Consider the following 20,057-nt stretch of genomic DNA (forward strand, 5'->3'; position numbering starts at 1 on the left):
CTAAAATATAGGGAAACTGAAACAATATGTTGAGGTGGTGTTGCAGTCACATGTTTAAATAAATCCACCCCCTTGGTAATTAACCTTAATCAACTGGAAACTCATCAAGGAGAGATTTAACCTAAAATAAGGAGAAATCTTCGGACAGTGAGAACCTTCAACCAATGGTCTTCAGAAGTTGTGGGAGATTCATCCCTGGAGCCTTTCAGGAGGAGAGTGGACAGCCACTTGTCAGAAATGGTGTAGGGCAGGGGTAGGCAACCTTGGCTTTTTTATAGCTGGCTCAGGAATTCCAGGAGTTGAAGTCCACGAGTCATAAAAGAGCCTACCCCTGGTGTAGGGGGCTCCTGCTTGAGCTGGGGGTTGGGTTAGATGACCTCCAAGGTCCCTTCCAACTCTGTTATTCTATTCTAATCTCTAGATGGAGTGGATTGAATGGCTTTATCTAAAAATTTGATAATCTTTGGTTTTGCCCAGACGAGAAATTTAATTTGAAGAATCTCCATTTTGCTTTCCAATTCTACAGCGGTTTCATTCGAAGGTAGTCAAAACCTGGCTAAAATTTTGCTCACAAAGGTGATTGCTGTTAGGAAATTGGAGCTTGAAGATCAGATGGTAAAACCAACCCATGAATACATAAAATGATATTTAAACCAATCATATTTGCACCTTCCTCAGATGTGATGGCGTAGGCTTGAAAAACAAGCTCTTCCCTCCACTTCTTGAGGCAACCCTTCCAGAGGGAAGATTTATGGCAGGAGAGCAGCTTCTTCTTACATCTGTGGTCTACTGCCATTCTTTTGAATGGTGGCTACGAATCTCAACATGACAGCTGCTGTCATAGACTCTGCAAAGAAAGAGAGAGAGAGAGAGAGAAACTCGCAGAGAAGGGATGCTAATTCAGTTTGTCAGACATGCTGTCATTGGCAAAACCACCCGAATATCTGTGTTATTTTTTTTTAAAGAACAGCAAATCCAGAAATCACTGAGAATGTTGGAGATGGGGGGAGGAGGAATGGAGAGGAGGATAGTGTGATATTGACTTCTTAGTGCAAAAAAGAAAGTGTCTACAAAATGATCTCATTAATGAAGATGCTCTAGTTATCCCCTGCGTTGGCCTGGGATCAACGTTTTCCATGCAAAACACTTCTCTGTGATTGATTTTTGCCACTGTTTTTTGTCTCTCTGCCAAATTAACTTTTAAGCTCTCTTTGGCTCTGGATGCTGAAGTGTGGCAGTTCCTGATGTTCAAATTTTTGCTTTGCTTTGAAGACAGATTAATTCCAAGTGCAGAGATTTCAGGAGGGAAGAGAAAGAACTCTGTGGTTAAAACTCAGAAAATATTCTGGATTCTAAAGTAGATAGATACATTTTTGAGGTGTGGTTCAAAATATCCCAGAAATGATAAGTTATCTTTCTTTGATAGAAGAGAAAGTTTGTAGCTCAGGATTCAACGTGGGATCCTTGGTTCTCTCTGAGTTTATTGTTTTTACTTGTCCAACACATGGACAGACTTAACCATAGTTTCCACTGGGAAATTGTGAGCATTCTAGACTAAGCCAAGTCCAAAAACTCTAGAGAATTCGTGGAAGCCTGATGCTCAGACAAACCAGCCATCAACAGGCACAAAGAGATAAACAACATCTACATGCCATTCAAAAGAGACAATCAAAAAGTCAAAAAAGGAATAAAAATGACCAAAGCACCTCCTCACTAGCAATCAACACCCAGATAAGCAGAGTTTAACACCAGATATTAATAATAGACTAACAATCAAGATGTCAACAATACCGCAATCAAGGAACTGCCCTCTCAGACCAACAAGCTGACAGTAAACAGTAGCTTAATCAAGGAACTACCAAGAATACTCTCACCCTGAGTGGGCAAGACTCTTTTATATAAATAGGGAGCAACTCCTACTGATTGATACAATTGTAAGGAAGACAGTTAATGATCATCTCCACAGCAGATCAGCGTAACCGGGGACACAGCCTTGTGGAGAGCACAACAATTATTTGGCGAGAAGTGTGTGACTTTGAGAAGCTAAAACGAATGAGCAGAGAGGGCTGCAAATTTAAAAGGAACCCACAGGAGGCATTCTCGACTTGACATTGTGTAGAAGTCTTCCTGATGGATTCGAATCAATGAGCGATATTTAGTCCATCCTGGTTTTTCACCCTTTTCTCTTCGAGCTGGCTAGTAAATGAAGATTTAGTAAATAAGGGAGATTCATTCTGAAAGACTTTAGGGGGCAAACTTCATGTTCTTTGCTGTGTTCCTTAAAAGGTGAAAGGCAAATTTTGAATCCAGGTTGATCCCACCAGAGCAGAGCCACTGAACACACTTGAGAATATAATCCCCGTTGATTTCAATGGGGCTGCTTTAATTTAGGAAATTTGGAAGCCATGTTTGGACCAACGAGGCTGCCATCTCTTTTCTGAGATTTCAGATTTGGTTTCTTTTGATTTCTGTAGCCCCTTTGGATAAATCTCCTTTCAGAACGTCTGGTTCATTATGGGAAAGTTGCAGATCAGAAGCAGAAAAAGGGTGGACTTCCTTCCTAACCCAGCATTCTCCAACATGCTGGGGGGGAAAAAGGACTCCCTCACCGTCTCTGAGTTGCCTGCACACCAAAAGAATTTAAAGAATTCATTTTTAATGAAAGGAAAACATGGGAACATTTTGTTTATAACCATGGACAATTTCTCCAGGAACAAAACACAGAGAGAAAGCAGGATTCTCAACACAGATACGTTTGAGGGGGTGTTTTCTGACTTTGGTGGTTTTCTTGTAGATGTTTCATTACCCGAACTAGGTAACATCATCAGCAGTGCTTTTTCTGTAAAAGAAAAAGGTGCCGGAACTCACACATGTCATACAACCCGCCTTGCCTACCCTACAAGGTTCCATCCAAAAAAAGGTGCCGGAACTCCGTTCTGAGCGTTCTATGAGAAAAAAAGCCCTGATCATCAGCATGATGTTACCTAGCTGGGTAATGAAACGTCTGCAAGAAAACCACCACGTTCAGAGAGCACCAAGGACCCCACAGTCCTTCCTCCCCCTCTTCCTCTTCCTCTTCTTCTTTCTCCTCCTCCTCCTCTTCCTCCTCCACTCTGCAAATCCCACTCCCTTCTAGCATAGATGATGTTACCTAGTTGGGTAATGAAAGAATGCCTTGCAAGAAAACAAGCAAGCTCAGAGAGCATCAAGGAGCCCACATTTCACCCCTAAGCTGCAAATATTCTCTTTTAGAGAGATGTTTAGTGGTCTCACTAATGACTTCTAATTGGTTATTTCGGGCTTCTCCTTTTCAGCTTTAAGGAGCTATGAAGTCACAGCCCTAAAGAGAAATATAATTGGGATGTAAGGTGTGCCTGTGTTTCTGTAATATTCTAATTTTCTGCTGGGGGTGGCATGCTGGATGTTGCGTGCTGAAGTTTCTTTTACAGGTAGTTGTGTGCAGTTGGGTGACCTGAGTTTCTATTTACCATCAAAATATTGTTGGGGGGGATCCAGAGTGGTCTTCAGTGCGAAGGATATTGAATTCCATGGACTTGCATCTGCTATGAGCCATAGGGATGCCTCCGGCTTCATGACACCATCCCATAATTTGCATCCGTTGGGCATAAAACTGTGACAGGTGCAAATGACATAATTTGCTTTATATTGGCAACGATGCTGTGATCCATTTGACATCCCTTGCCCCTGCAGACATTCAGGTCCTAAGGCAGCAAGATGGTGCTAATAGAAAAGTAAATTAGCTTCTGGCTGTTGGCTCCAGTTTTCCAGTTTTCTTTTTCCTTTTTTTAATTTTCAAGTATTGGAGGGATTATTATCTACAATGGAACATGTCCGAATATCCTGGAGTGAAGAATGTTCGCTTTCCTGCTGGACAGATATGGAAGCCAGATATCCTTCTATATAACAGGTGGGATCGTTTGATGCTAAAACAACTGTAGTCATTTGCTTATAAAGGAGATGGATGATTTTTTTTTAACGTTACACCCCACAGTTGCATTCATTGATGCTATCTGTCATCCCCTCATCATCCATCCGTCTGTCTGTCTGTCTGTCTGTCTGTCTGTCTGTCTGTCTATCTATCTATCTATCTATCTATCTATCTATCTATCTATCTATCTATCTATCTATCTATCTATCTATCTATCTATCTATCTTCTATCTATTATCTATCTATCTATCTATCTATCTATCTATCTATCTATCTATCATCTATCTACTATCTAGCTATCTATCTGTCGGTCTATTAAGCCACAGGTTCCATCAGAGCTCCATCAAGTAGCCACTGAAGAAGGAAGAGGATTTCATTTCGAGGACAATGGAGACTGAATGTGCATGTTGTGGGGCATCTCCTAAAACTTGAGTTTGTTCTTGACTGAGTGGAGTTGGGGAATTATTCAGAAAACAGAGGAAGAAGATTGGAAGGAGTCCTAAATCTTTGCTGACCCAAGGGAGAGCAAAGGGCTGTCATCTCGCTGTTCATCTGGTTCCCATTGAGAGAACACCTCGACAGTCACCATGCATCTACTTAGGCTTCAGCAGAAATAGCTTCCAGGCTACAATATTTCCACCCAAATGAATCAGTTTTGGAGGACCTGAAATCAGTTTGGGGAGCCCAGAAATATCCACACGATATCTGCAATGACGGAGTGGCAGAGGGTCCCAAAAATCAGACTGGCATACAGCTGGAGGGTGTTGCGTGTGTGTACAAATATCTCAACCACTAAGAACGACATCATCTGTAAAACGATCAGCTGAAACTCTCAGCTTAAGAAACCAGATTTCAGAGAAAGATCGAGCCAGTTTTCTGGAGATGCCTTTAACGACTGAGGTTATAAATAATATCTTGTAGCTGTCTGGAAAGTAGGCATTTCTTAAGCTGCATTTGTATAAATGCATACATTAACAGTGACACTGGCAAATTGCAGAAAGTTGTCAGTTAGCTGCACAATATTGTTGCTGCTATAATTATGCTTTCATCACCGGCTTAATTACAAAGTCGTATTTCATTATGGAGGGAGAGGAAGGGGAGGCGGGAGCAGTAAATTTTTATTCAACTTGCAGTTCGGTGGAATTCAGGCATTCTCAGCTTCCTTAGTACGACACCAGCAGTTGCCTGCAGAGGCTTATGGCTGCATAATAAACACATCCCTCATTTGGAAACATGCAAATCACACAAGCACTTCACAATGCTCCAAGCCCGACATTTCCACACCGCTGCCTCTATGATATTAGAGTAATTGTAAGTTGTGAGAGAGGGTCATGGGTCCATGTAGTGCATCTTCTTCACAGGCATCGGAGGTTTGATCCCATCGCCTCAGTGTCCCGGGATCAAGTCGCAAGTGAAGTCATAAAAAAAAACCCCAAACCCTGCCAGTCAGAATAGATAAAAACTGAGCAAGAGGAACTGGGACTTAAACCAGGACCATAGCCCAGTGCTTTAGCACACGTTTTCCGTGTGAAAACTCTCAGTTTCATTTCACAGCATCTCCAGGTAAAGCTGAGGAAACATCTACCTGAAACCTTGTGAGGTATTCGCTTAAGGCGATGAGAACTCGGTTACAAAAATTCAGATTGCTAAGATTGGGAATTTTCTTCTCCTTCTCCTCCTCCTCCTTCTCCCTTTTCTCTCCACCATTGTCGCTCTGGTTGGTGCTGGTTGGGTTGATAATTGTGGAGTGCCAACAAGTTTGAGAGGTTTCTACTGGTCTCACCATTATTGCTATGACATGTTTCAAGTCCGTCTTGGCCAACAACTGAGTCATCCTCCATGTGTTGGGCTTGTGTGAACCTTGGGAAGAAACCTCATAAAACCCTTTGCACGCTCTTAAACGTTCTTCCTGGGCAGTTTAGCTAGAGAAATAGCATCTTGAAATTCTCTTCTCTGCCTGTTGTGCTCACAGATTGCCTTTTCCGAGCGCAGTCCCGGCTGTCTGTGTCCATTCATCCTGCTAAGCTACCCTCTCTATGCAGGGTGAGTGACACTTATGCGCCAGATAGGAAAGCCTGGTTGTTGAATGCCACAGAGAGAAGGGATTAAGTCGGAGAGCAGATTTAAATGTTCCCAGAGAGTTTTGTCATGTTATGCTTTGTTTTGCTGGCTTCTGCTCAGCCCTCACCAACTGACTACCTCGCTGGTCTTTAAAAACAGTAGAGCTAAATTCTTGGCTGCCTCTGCAGGTGGGTGGCCACCAAAACCTAAAGTCTCTTTGGCTGAAAGCTGAAAGAAACGCATCCATCACCCATCTTGCCAACGTTTCACAGATAAAAATAGAAATGCTTAAGATGCAGGCTTCTATTTTCACAGGAGATCCAAAATGGACAGACATTTCTTCCCAGAGTCCTTTCAGGTTTGGATTGCCAATGAGCGCTGTGCGTCGGCAGATTAAAACTCTTGTTTCTTGCCTACCTCTCGTGGCGAGAATTTTGCAGATCTTCTCAGATACAAAAGGCATGTTAAGCAGCCCACGGAGCGTTTTCTTTTTCGACCAGTTTTCAAAGGGCCTCTCTGAGAATTCTCTTTTTCTTTGCTGGTTCACATGACACCTGTCTCCAGGTTAGTTAAAGCCTGACTTCATGCAGCGCGGCAAGCTTAATTAGTTTTAGTCTTGGTTACTTTTGGGAGGACGGAACTTTCCAGTTGAAGACCCTTGTTTGTAATCTGATCACCTCCTCCTCCTCCTCCTCCTTCCCTCCTTCTCCTCTTCTTCCTCCTTCTCCTCCTCTTCCTCCTCCTCCTCCTCATCTTACTTCATAAAAGAAAAATATGAGCCTCCTCCTCCTGTCCTCCTCCTCCTCCTCCTCCTCCTCCTTCTCCTCTTCCTCCTCCTCTTAATCCTTTTCTCTCCCCTGTTGCCTCTCTAGTTGCAGGAAAAAAACAGAATTCTTTCAGACGCCTCACAGTCTGGGCAGATTTTTCAAGGAAACCCTTTCCTTTAGTTGTTTAAAAAAATGAACAAAACCCTCTCATAAAAGGTTTGTGAAGGACACGTCTTCCTGCTGTCTCCCAGTGACGCAAAGTGTCCACATATCTTCATGCTACTTTGCCTCCCCTGGCAGTTGCGAGCGGCTGGATCGAAAGGCTCTCTCGGTTTCTGCGAACGCCGCCATAAGCCGCGAAAAGGCTGAGGGCCTCTTGGCGGCCCATCAAAGCTGCCATGGCTGGGCCGAATGCGAGCAGCAATCTCCTGAAGGGCTTTTGAAATTAGGCCAAAGATCTCTTGCTTTGGCCTGCGCTACGCTCAGCTGTTTCTTTTGCTACGCAGTGGATCTCTGGCTGAAAACTGGCTATTTTAAGCTGGACTTTTCTTGCAAGCATTTTCATCTAAAGGAACACCTTTTTTTGATAGGGCCAGACTGAAGGTCAGGTGCTCACAGAGGCATATCTGAGGCCTGTTTCACCTCGCTGCTTCCATGGTGAGGTGGAAAATGGGTGAGAATGAAATCTATGAAATAATAACACCTTTTAGATTTGATCCAGGTAACCCACTAAGGATTGGTGTGTGTGTGTGTGGGGGGGGGGGGGTTGGTAGCCTTTGTAGGAATGGTTGGATTCTAGTTTCTTATTCCTGATTCCCAAAAATGTTCATCTGAGACAAACATCCACTCGAAGGCTACGTTCCTTGTGGGAGATTTAAAAGAAAATCAAACCAAGAAATTGGTTTTGAATGGCAGGAGATCAACTATTTTACAAGCCCTGGCAAAAATTCACATTGTACATGATGGTGGCTTTACAAGCAGCTTTCCATAACTGAAAAGGAACAGTGAAGCCTGCAAGTGAAAAAAAAGCAACAACCTAAAACAGAACAGGAGAGGCCACCCAAACAAATGTTGGCTCAAAGCTAAATCAGTCTGAAAAAGAGTGTAAATTGGCTACTCCACCACCCAAATCACAACAACAACAATGACAATGTCTGGGAAAGGATCCATAGACTTTGGGAATTTGTATCAGAGTCAAACAAGGGATAAAAACCATGTGTGGATGAGTGTCATGTGGCCACAGTGGGTTAAAAGAATAACAGAGTTGGAAGGGAGCTTGAGATCTTCTAGTCCAAACTCCTAGTCTCAAGCAGGAGACCCTATATCATTTCAGAGAAATAGTTGTCCAATCTCTTAAAAGCCTCCAGTATTGGAGCACCCAGAACTTCTGAAGACAACTCGTTCCACTGATTCATTGTTCTCACTGTCAGAAAATTTCTACTTATTTCTAGGTTGGTTCTCTCCTTGATTGGCTTCCATCGATTGCTTCTTCTCCTGCCTTCAGGTGTTTTGGAGAAGAGGTTATGTAGGCTCAAAGGATTAGACCAGAGTTTCTCAACTTTGGCCTCTTTAAGACGTGTGGACTTCAACTACCAGAATTTGTCAACCAGCTTACAGAACCATTAGATGCCACCAAGATTAGTTTTCACTATCTCTTTCACTTAGTAATTTCCAGGATGACTTGGTCATCCTAGCATACATGTCTCATCTTAAAGAACTAAAGAAGTAGCGCATCTGGATCATCTTTGGAGCACCTGGAGATCTTTGAAGCAATGGGGTTCTCCAGGCAATGTGTGAAACAGAGTCAGCTCTTTGTTCATTTTTAGCTCTTGTGAGTGCCTTAATGTGCTTATTACCCAATGTTGAGTAGAAGGTTCAGTTCTTTGGCCAGGGACCTACAAATTAGCCACATCCCAGCTAAGCACCAAGAAAATGCCTTGTCCCTTTTCTCAAACAGCTTCGACGCTTGGTTAATTTCACTCCAATTTGGCACTGTCAATCATGATGGTGCTTCTTCTGGCCCACTTGAGGATTGGCCTTGCAATGGGGCGCTGGTGTGAAATAATATTGTCTTACTTTAGTGGTCTGCAAAGACACTTTCTCCTGTCAATCAACAAGAAGCCTCTTTCAGGTCTGACAACTTTGTTTTGTTTAATTCAGGATCCGAGCAGATTTTTTTTCTCATGCATCTCTTTCCTCTTTAAATAATCTTGGATGAAACTTGTTCCAAAACGTGCTTTACCAGCTCCATCTGTCAAGAGGAATAATTGGTTCAGAGCTGGAGATGAGCATATGTTATTAGCCTTGGAGGGGAAGGGTAAACACTAAAAGGCTTATGAAGACTTCCTTGTGGAAAAGAGCTCAAGACATGCTCAGAACAAGCATCGTTGTTCAACATTCATTTCAGTGCAATGCATTTTTTTCTCCTTGTTGGAAATGTGGTTTCCTTAAGCACTGGAGTAAAGTCAGAAAGTTTAGCTGTTGGTTCTGTTTCGTTTGTCCAGAGACTCTAGTTCCATGGTGGCGAACCTATGGCACGAGTGCCACAGGTGGCATGCAGAGCCCTCTCTGTGGGCACGCGCGCTGTCGCCCCAGTCCTAGGCCTTCAGCTGGGTTTTATAAAACCTTTTTGCTTTAGGCCTGTGCCGCCGTGTGCAAAAAAAAAGGTTCAATCAATTTCAACTTCTCGCGGGGGAAAAAAAATCTCGCAAAGTTGGAATTGATTGAACTTTTTAGTCCTACCCAGTCTGGCATTACCACCACAGCCACGCCCACCCAATTGGCCACACCTACCCAGTGGGCTACATCCACCCAATGGGCCAGGCCCACCCAGCACCCAACGGGATATAAGTGGGTTTTGGATTGCAGTTTGGGCACTCAGTCTCTAAAAGGTTCGCCACCACTGCTCTAGTTCAACCTCAATTGTCCTTCACTGATGAAGTTACCCAGTTGGGTAATGAAATGTCTGCAATCACACACACACACACACATAAACAATCAAGCTCAGAGAGCACCAAGAACTCCACAATTCAGTCAGCTACACATCTTTTCTTCAAAAGGAATATGAAGCAATCTATTCCTCTTTATTTCTCCTAATGGTCTTGCTAGGAACAGATCCTTGCTTTCCCAGGACCAACCAGATGCCTCTTTGGAACACCAGGAGGAGATTTGAGAATGGGGAGCCCATCCTCCACAAGGAAGAGGGAGTCAACCTATTCTCCAAAACACCCAAAGGCAGAACAAGAAGCAACGAATGGAAACTAATCAAGGAGAGAAGCAACCTGGAATTTAAGGAGAAACTTCCTAACAGTGAGGACAATCAACCAGTGGAATGGCTTGCCTTCTGAAGTTGTGGGCGCTCCATCACTGGAGGTTTTCAAGAAGAGACTGGACATCCACTTGTCTGAAATGGTATAGGGTCTCCTGCTTGAGCAGGGGGTTGGGCTAGAAGACCTCTGAGGTCCCTTCCGACTCTGTTATTCTGTTATTCTCCAACGCTTGGCTCCTTAGCAACTGTTCTCCAAGAACAGTTCCTCTTTGCGAGCCTGGAATTTCTATTTCACACCATCAGAAGTGTGGGGAGAAGTCTCCTTCTGTTGAAGAATAAGTTGATGCTCCCTTTATACCAGCTGATATGCATTTGTGGGAGACCTGCAAAAGAGCATTGTTGGATTCTGGCTAAACATACGCTCAGGCAACTAATGTTTGGCACGCTTCATTTTTCAACCCATTCAGCTGTCAGTTTGTCAAGTCTCTTAAGTGTGGCGTTGTAGGAAAGCCGAGATGTTGCGTCTTCTAACCCAGGTTGTGATGGATCTCCTTTCAGAAAGCAGTGACGAGGTTCCTAATTCACTTGGAGACGGGGTGATAAAACCAAATTTCCATCCTCCATGTGCTCGCACCTCTTTACTATGACGGCCTTGCGCAGCACACGGAAGAGACTTCAAGAGACCACTGACCGAGGAGGCCATCAACATCAACCCCATGCTGTGCCTCAGCCACAGACAGGTGTCTAGTCTCTACCTGAACTCATCTTGTGAATGGGAGAAGGTATAGCAAAGCTTTCGCTCTGTCCTCCATTGCCAGAGAAGAGCAGAGGAAGCAGGTAGCCAGCATATTCTCACAGAGGCTACAAGTAATTGTAAACGGAGATTTTACAGAGAACTTTAACATTAAAAAAAGGCACAAGACAAGGGGGTCCATTATCTCCACTATTACTTATTTTAACTTTGGAAGTGCTGAATAGGAATGTCAGACAGGACCCAGAAATTAAAGGAATGGAGATAAGAGACGAAAAATACAAATTACAAGCTTTCGCGGATGATTTGGTATTTAGATTAGAAGAGAGAAGCCCTAAATTATTGGCAACAATAGAAGAATTGGGAGAAGTAGCAGGATTGAAAATAAATAGAGAAAAGACTAAAGTGATTGTCAGAAACCTTACAGATGAACCCCAAAAAGAGGAAGTTCATAAAATTACAGCTTTCTCGCTGACAGCTTCTTTTCATACCCCAATCAAAAGAGGAAAACAGTCTTTGGCAGTCACCTGGTTCCAGCTACGCATACAGGCAATCCTTGACTTTCAACTTACTGACCGTTCAAAGTTGCCACAGCGCTGCAAAAAAGCAACTTATGACCATTTTCCACACTTGCAACCTTTGCGGCATTCCCCAAGGTCGCGTGATCAAAATTCAGGACTCCTATTAATGACCGTCGCATAGTGATGATCCCGTTTTGCAACCGCCCGACAAGCAAAGGCAATGGGGAAGGCAGATTCGTTGAACAACTGTGTTGCTCACTTAACAACCGCAATGATTTTTAACTGTGGCAAGAAAGGTCGTAAAATGGGACAAAACCCGCTTAACAACCGTCTTGCTTAGCAACAAAAACTTTGGGCTGAGTTGTGATCGTAAGTCACACGCTGTTCCAGAAATTCAGGAGGAAAGGACCTCTCCAACGAAACTTGTAGAAAATTGGTATCCAGTTTGGAGGGAAACGGACTAAGTTTGGAATATCAAAGCCAAGATATGGGTATGTGTAGTTTAATGAAGAGAAGGGTGAGGGGTGACATGATAGCAGCGTTCCAATATCTCAGGGGCTGCCCCAAAGAAGAGGGAGTCAAGCTATTCCCCAAAGCGCCTGAAAGCAGGACAAGAAGCAACGGATGGAAACTAGTCAAGGAGAGAAGCAACCTAGAACTAAGGAGAAACTTCCTGACAGTGAGAACAATTAGCCAGTGGAACAACCTGCCTCCAGAAGCTGTGAATGCTCCAACACTGGAAGTTTTTAAGAAGAGACTGGACAACCATTTGTCTAAAATGGTATAGGTTCTCCTGCTTGAGCAGGGGGTTGGACTAGAAGACCTCCAAGGTCCCTTCCAACTCTGTTATTCTGTTCAGTGTTCCAATATCTCAGGGGCTGCCCCAAAGAAGAGGGAGCCAAGCTATTCTCCAAAGCACCTGAAGGCAGGACAAGAAGCAACGGATGGAAACTAGTCAAGGAGAGAAGCAACCTAGAACTAAGGAGAAATTTCCTGACAGTGAGAACAATTAGCCAGTGGAACAACCTGCCTCCAGAAGCTGTGAATGCTCCAACACTGGAAGTTTTTAAGAAGAGACTGGACAGCCATTTGTCTGAAATGGTACAGGGTTTCCTGCCTGAGCAGGGGGTTGGAGTAGATGACCTCCAAGGTCCCTTCCGACTTATTATTATTATTATTAAGATACTTGATATTTTGAACAAACGTGATCCTTTTGTTTGCTTGTCGGGTTTAATTCTAACGAAACAATTTCTCTTTTCTTCGTTAATTTTCCCCAGTGCTGATGAACGTTTTGATGCTACTTTCCAAACAAATGTTTTGGTCAACTCTTCAGGATACTGTCAGTATCTTCCTCCAGGTATGAATGATTGGAATGCTGGGAAAATTAACACCAGACTCAAGAGTCCTGGCATGCTTCCAACAATGAGATATGATTTTTGGAAGAGTTAGATAAGCTCTTTTTTTAAATAAATAAATCAGCCATCCCTGCTGTTGTTTCGATATGATAATGGGGATAGAGAGAAACGTGCTTCCAGGTCAGAGGTCCTTCAAAGGTACAGAGATAGCCATGGCAGGATTAACCTTTAGAAATATTTATAGAAAAGTAACAGAAAGTCATTCTCTTAGATAAAAAACACAAGGAGGAATCTAGCTGGAAATATGCAAAGGAGCCCACAAACCAAAAATCACAGAAATAAAATGAAAAATAAAATAATAGTTACAGAAAGTGGTGGTGGTGGGGGGAAGCAACGGGTACAGAAAGGAATCGCTGTGATACTAATCATGTTAATGGTTTGTTTTATTTTGCAGGGAACACACAATAACAATATTTTTTAAACAAATCAGTTGTAACTTTGGAAGGGCGGACGTTTTGCCTTCCGTATTTTTCTTTTTAAAAAAGTGAATGGTTGACATATTCTTTTCTTCTTTCTTTCCACTTCAACCTAGGGATTTTCAAGAGTTCTTGCTCCATCGATGTCCGATGGTTTCCTTTTGATGTCCAGAACTGTAAATTGAAGTTTGGTTCCTGGACTTATGGAGGCTGGTCTCTTGATCTCCAGATGCAACAAGCAGAAATCTCTGGATACATTTCAAATGGCGAGTGGGATTTAGTTGGTAAGCTAATTTACAAACAGGACTTCTTTTACCCCAGTTTAATAGTGGGTGGCTCACAGCGGTGTAAAACCAACAGCAGGCAAAAAAGTAAAGCAAAGAACAATGAAAAAGAAAGACAGAAGGAAAGAAAGAAAGAAAGAAAGGAAGGAAGGAAGGAAGGAAGGAAAGGAAGGAAGGAAGGAAGGAAGGAGGGAAGGAGTGAAGGAAGGAGGAAAGAAAAAGAAGGAAGGAATGGGAGAAAGGAAAGAAAAGAAAGGGAAGGAAGGAAGGAAGGAAGGAAGGAAGGAAGGAAGGAAGGAAGGAAGGAAGGAAGGAAGGAGAATTCACATAGACCCCAGTTAACTCTTCGTGATCATGATCTGTGGACTCCCTGCCACCAGGACATTTGAGGCCTGAAGATGACACTAGAGAAAAACTATTGAGTGTGCTTGCTAAAAAAAACAGTGTCTCACCAAGCCCTGAAGAAGCTTCTCTTCAAGACTCTTCAGGGATCTAGAGCTCCACGGTGTACCCAGAGCAGGCCAAGGGAGCGATCCACTCTGGGTGCGGTCAATAAGGGGGTGCATTAGGTGAGGAGGCTATTCAGAAGGTCTCTAGTGGGTGTGTGGATTGGGCTCACTCATGGGGATGCATGGATCAGCTTCTTGGTGGACAGCAACACCGCAGTGGTGATGAATCAAAATGGTGGTGTGGTCATGTCAGCCAAGATCCTGCAGCTGCTGTTCACCCACCTCAGGTGTCAAGGATGTTTTGAAAGGTCCTTGAAAAAAAAACACACGACTAAATGTTGAAAATGGACAGGGCTGGGACAAAACCTAAAAATCTCAGTAGTGTTATCCCACCTGGGGGAATTGTTATGGCAGCGAAAAAGTTCACAGATGCTGCTTTACTGCACCCTCTGTGAAAAGTTGTGTTTTTATTGCCCCATTATAAAAACACAACAGCTGGGGGGGCAGGGGGGCTGTTACCACAATTTGATGCTTCTTAATTGTCCATATTCCTGACCGTTCATTAAAAGCAGCCCAGGTTTTGTGCAGCTGCCAATCTGAACAGGAAGTATTTGCTAATTTCACTGGAGGCCTCTCCGATTCCTACATAAAGTTGTAAATTATTAAGTTGGAAGATTAAAAATGGGCCACTTTGCCCGTCTTTCTGATGAGAGCTAATAACAAAATACGGGACTGGGGAATAGCTTTACAATCTCTGTAGCCGAATCATGAAAGACAGCTTGAGTGATATGATTGTTTTTATGAGAGTCAGATATTTTGAAATGTTTTTATCTTCCCATTGCTCCACTCTTATATATTTGCTGAATGTGCATTGATTCAGTTTGACTGTTGACAACTAAACAACCCTGCTCCTCCTCCTCCTCCTCCTCCTCCTCTTCCTCCTCCTCCTCCTCCTCTTCCTCTTCCTCCTCCTCCCCCTCCTCCTCCTCGCCTGATCCAATGGCTGGTCCATCTGAATTTTTATTCTTTCCATGCAGGAGTTCCAGGCAAGAGGACGGAATCCTTCTATGACTGTTGCAAAGAGCCCTATCCAGATGTGACCTTTACAATCACAATGCGACGGAGAACACTGTATTATGGACTTAATCTTCTCATCCCGTGTGTCCTGATCTCAGCACTTGCCCTTCTGGTTTTTCTGCTTCCAGCTGACTCTGGAGAGAAAATTTCACTTGGTAAAGAGATGGTTCTGGGTTTTTTGAAGCAAGTTTTTCTCTCTGAAAGTCACCTCCAGCTTTTAACATCAGTTAGAAAGAAACTTTCAGGACATCGTAGAAGAATTGGATCAGGAGTGGGGAATGAAGAACGTCAAACCAACGGCCGAGAAAACTGTAGCCCCTTTAACTTTTATAACCTTGGAGCTATAAAAAATTCAGTTGTTGTTTTTTAATGTTGGTCACCAGATCTGCTTCATTTGCTAACTGGCAAAGAAGGGGACTGAGTTTCTGCTTCTAGTTGTTAGACTTGCTACATTCAACTGTAGAAATCTAGATGAACATTTAGTTTCAGCAAATTATTTGCTGTAATCCAATGTTTGTCTTGATTTTTGGAGCCAGATATGGTAATCAAATCCTAGTCGTATCATTAGCCAAAGGAATTCAGCAGTTCGAAACTGGAACAATAGAGCTAAATATTCTGATTCCCACGATGGGCAGACGTGGGCGAGAGGAAATAACTTTGCCAAAGATACTACTGTGTTGACAGCAGAAGTGAGTTTCAGACTAGGCATTTCCCAATGTGTAGTTTCTTTGCAACCCCATGTATTACCTACTCATGAGCAAGTTCCATTTTGCTCAGTGAGGATGTCTCCCAGGTAAATTCATACTGGACTACAATTGCCTTCTTGTTAGAGTTTTTCACCAATTAAGAGTGCAGACACATTGCTGGTTTTACATCCTCATCTCACAATGAACACAAAATCTTAATTTAATGCATGTTTGTAGCAATTGTTTGGGGGGGAAAAGAGAGCATAAGGATGATTCATTTTGGCACTCCAGTTTGGCATGTGTCTCTGTCCAACAGATGAGCAATGTGGAATCAAGAGCCAAAGGGTACCATTTGTAAATCCTCCTCCTCCTCATCATCATGAGCTTTTTCCAAGTCCACATTGCATAGCGTGTGGTGGCTTCTCCCTCCCTCTTTCTCCGCATTCCCTTGCTTTCCTCAACATGAACAAGATTCAAAGGATAGCTACTAAATATTTTATATTTTGTTGCTCAGCAGGCAGCAAAGCCAGCAGGATGGGAAAATGTAATAGTAATTTGCCTGCTAAATTTAAATAGGTTTGGTATTGCCAGGGGCCTACAAGGATCACCCTCTATGAGACGGGGTGGGTGGGTCTTGTTCCTCCTGAGAGCATTCTTGCAAGGGAATTAAGATTTCACCAGCCTTGTAGGTAGTTGTGTAGAGTAGACGAACAAGAAAAACTGAGTGTATAAAAAGTGGTAGAAAGAACACAATGGTGGGTCAAAGACAACTCCAGCTGGAATTATCTTCCCACAAAGTCTTTTATCATCAAGAGGTGTCACCTTCTAAAACCTAACATCCAATACCATCAGCCTTTTCTCCTTCTCTTCTTTGACACATGGATGAAGAACCTTCAGTGTTCCAGGCTCCATCTGTATCTTCCCTTTGTCTTCTCTTGTCCAAAGTTAACACTTCCAGTCTCAATGTCTATGGAGATTCTCAGTTATCCAGATGATAGTTGTCCCAAAGATGCTTTTCCACGAGGCAATTGGACTTTCTTGTTTTTCTTTGAAAATGTTTCGCTTCTCATCCAAGAAGCTTCTTCAGAGCTGTAGAAGCTTTTTGGACAAGAAGCTAAACATCTTCAAAGAAAAACAAGAAAGCGCAGTTGACTCCTGAAAAAGCATCTTTGGGACTTCCAGTCTCATCATTTTTCTTATTATCAGTTCTTGGCCATCCTTTTGGGTACTTGCCAATTGCACCAGGCATCTTTTAGATGTGTTTGAATGGCCAACAGGAACATCTGAAAGACATCAGGGGTGGGTGAGGTTGGGTTCCATCCTGTGGAGAGATTGAGATTTTTCATGATACAGTATATTTCAATGTTTCTCAACCTTGGCCACTTTCAGATGTGCGGACTTTAAATCTCAGAATTGAAAGTTGGAAGATGAAGCCTACACATCTGAAAGACACCGAGGCTGAGAACTTTGATATATTTAGTCACTTTTCTTCAACCTCAGAAACTTCTGTTCTGTGCCCTGGGTCCAACCCAATTATTTCTTTTCCAGGAATCACAGTTTTGTTATCCCTCACCGTTTTTATGCTCTTGGTGGCCGAAATCATGCCAGCAACATCGGACTCTGTGCCATTAATTGGTAAGTCCCTTTCAAAGAATTAAACTCTTCTCCATCATGCAACACAGCCTCAAAGAGAACCAATTTAGGAAGCTTGTGTCTTGTGTAGTTTAACTTTTAGATTAAATAATTCAGAAATCTGACTTTTGGAGTGGAAATAGGGAACCTTAATCTCTTTTTTTTCATTGGTCCAGAAGTCGTGGTGGGTGGGTGGGGGAGTAGAATGGAAGGCACAGAAACTCCTGGACTATCTGTAATTAGGAGAAGCTACACAGAATCACATTTAGTAATATTGAGAAAAAGGGAGAATATTCACAAAATTGAAGTGTCTTTAACAAAATATTCCTACTTCTTGGAAATGACATGGTTGGCGCACACACACACACACACACACACACGTGATGAAACATGAATTTGGGCAAACTCCATGAGACAGTGGAGGAAAGGAGGGCCTGGTGTGCTATGGTCCATGGGGTTGTGAAGAGTCAGCCACAACTTAGTGACAACAACAGCAAAAAGATGAAACTTATCTAATAGAGCTATCGGTTGATCTACCACAGGGGTCTTCAAACTTGGCTCTTTTATGACTTGTGGACTTCAACTCCCAGAATTCCTCAGCCAGGCACGCTGGCTGAGGCATTCTGGGAGTTGAAGTCCACAAGTTATGAAAGGGCCAAGTTTGAAGACCCCTGATCTGCCATGTCAGCCTTTAAAAGATTTCTTGTTTCCTTCCACAGCTCAGTATTTCGCCAGCACCATGATTATTGTTGGACTTTCAGTGGTGGTGACGGTCATTGTCCTACAATATCATCACCATGATCCCGAAGGTGGGAAAATGCCAAAGTGGGTAAGCCCCCTTTTTTTCCCTTTCCAAATCTTATTTTTCCTCCATTAAGAACACTCAACCAGCCATGGAGGCAGGTGAATATCCCCCCTTCCAGGAAATATGAGATTTTTCCAGGCAGAAGAAAAAGATGTATAGTAATTTCTGCTACCTGAAGATCAACAGACCGTTGGGCCCATCTCTGTTACACGCTGCCAAGAATCAGGAGCTGCCAGCGTGTATATTTTATTCATACAAATGCGTTGCTCCGCCTCTTCATCTGTGAAGATCATTCAAGCGGCCAACTCATCATCAATAAATAAAGAACACTGGAAATAAAGGAATATCTAGCTTTCCCCCCCTAGCAGGCAGAAAATTCTGTGGCTGCAGAAGCTAACGTTTTTTTAAACTTTCAGGAGGCACCTGAAGTGCCCTTGAGAAAGGGTCCAGTTCCTTTCCCTTCTGTACGGTTTTGCACAGTTTTTGCAACTACAGCATAAAGCGGTTCTTCCCCCCCCCCAAACATCACCAGGAAGCTTGAGACTTCTCTTATTGTTACCAACCTCAAAGAACTCTACATTCAGGTTATCAAGATTTTTATTAACATAGCTTTGCAATAAAGTAGATTTAGTTTTGCTTGTCAAGAGTGTTGTCTGGGGTCATGCTCCACCGTGGAACATGTGGGCGAGTCTCAGTGCCCCATAGATATATGATTGAGATTTTATTGGGTCAGCATCTGAAGATGATGTGCCTCAACGTCGTGCTTTCCTCTTATCTGTATACAGGTAGTCCACAACTCAGCCCAGAATTTACGTCGCTAAGTCAAGAATTTGTTTAGTGAGTTTCGCCCCATTTTACGACTTCTTTTGCCACATTTGTTAAGTGAATCACTGCAGTTGTTCCTTTAGAGACACGGTTGTCAAGTGAATCTGGCTTCCCCCCATTGACTTTGCTTGTCAGAAAGTCACAAAAGGGGATCACGTGATCCCAGGATACGATGGCTGTCATAAATATGAACCCGTCAAACATCAGAATGTAAATCACATGACCCTGGGGATGCTGCCACAGTCGTAAGTGTGAAAAATGGTCCTACAGTAAATCACTTTTTCCAGTGCCATTGTAACTTTGAACAGCCACTAAACCAACTGTTCTAAGTCCTCAACTTAAAACAGTTGGTTTAGTGACCGTTCAAAGTTACAACGGTATGTGGGAAAGACCCTGGGAGATGGGGCGAGGAGATACTACCCAGGAAACTTCTAGATAAGGGGAGACATAAACCTCAGCTGCATAACAGATTGAGAAAGAGACTAAGAAGGGATCCATCTCAGCTTATCAGCATCAACACCCAGCTTAAGGATCCAAATAAAAAGTCCAGGTTCATTCCGTTTCCAAAAACTTACTGTTTATTGAGTACACAGCATGCTAATGCTGATGCAAAACTAACTCTGAAGTTCCCAGACACCAGTTCATAGATTTGACAATCATTTCTCTGGCCCAACCCCCACCCTCTCATGTAATCCATGTAAACAATTTCACTTTGTTATGGGAACCGTCTGCTTCTTCTCCACACCTGCTGCAGTGCCCTTGGAAAGGTTTCAGTCTCTCACGGCCTTCAGTGGAATCATAGAGGTTTCATTTCTCCATCTTAACTAGTTCTAAAGCAACACCTCCCCTCTCCCTTTATTCTAATGGCAAGTTGAAACGCAGAGGCACATAGCTGCCAAAATTTCCCTCTTGACAATCAGGCTGCAAAGGAGAAGACATGAGATTTATACTTTTAGACCTGCAAGATTCTGTTATAATGTAGCCTTACAATGAAGTAGAATTAGCTCATCCAGTCGTGTTTTCTGTCTGGTCTAATTAGGAAGGCTGACAGAAAGACTCTGTCTATCACAGGGGTGTCAAACTCAATTTCATGGAGGGCCACATCAGCATTGCGGTTGCCCTCAGGGGGCCGGGTGGGTGTGGCCTGGTCG

General features: G+C 43.1%; 1 protein-coding gene across 1 annotated transcript in view; it reads left to right on the plus strand.

Annotated features, from left to right (window-relative positions):
* Positions 1–20,057, plus strand: part of CHRFAM7A (CHRNA7 (exons 5-10) and FAM7A (exons A-E) fusion) — a gene marked incomplete at its 5' end in the record, with an annotated part of 38,870 nt that overhangs the window by 18,002 nt on the left and 811 nt on the right. The window contains 6 exons of the mRNA XM_081337709.1: positions 3,819–3,928; positions 12,595–12,674; positions 13,265–13,432; positions 14,919–15,113; positions 17,193–17,279; positions 17,996–18,105. Coding sequence (XP_081193835.1) covers positions 3,819–3,928; positions 12,595–12,674; positions 13,265–13,432; positions 14,919–15,113; positions 17,193–17,279; positions 17,996–18,105 — 750 coding nt within the window. The remainder of the gene's footprint in view (positions 1–3,818; positions 3,929–12,594; positions 12,675–13,264; positions 13,433–14,918; positions 15,114–17,192; positions 17,280–17,995; positions 18,106–20,057) is intronic.

Source organism: Vipera berus (assembly GCF_964194415.1).
Source record: "Vipera berus genome assembly, chromosome: 12".
NCBI classification, from domain to species: domain Eukaryota; kingdom Metazoa; phylum Chordata; class Lepidosauria; order Squamata; family Viperidae; genus Vipera; species Vipera berus.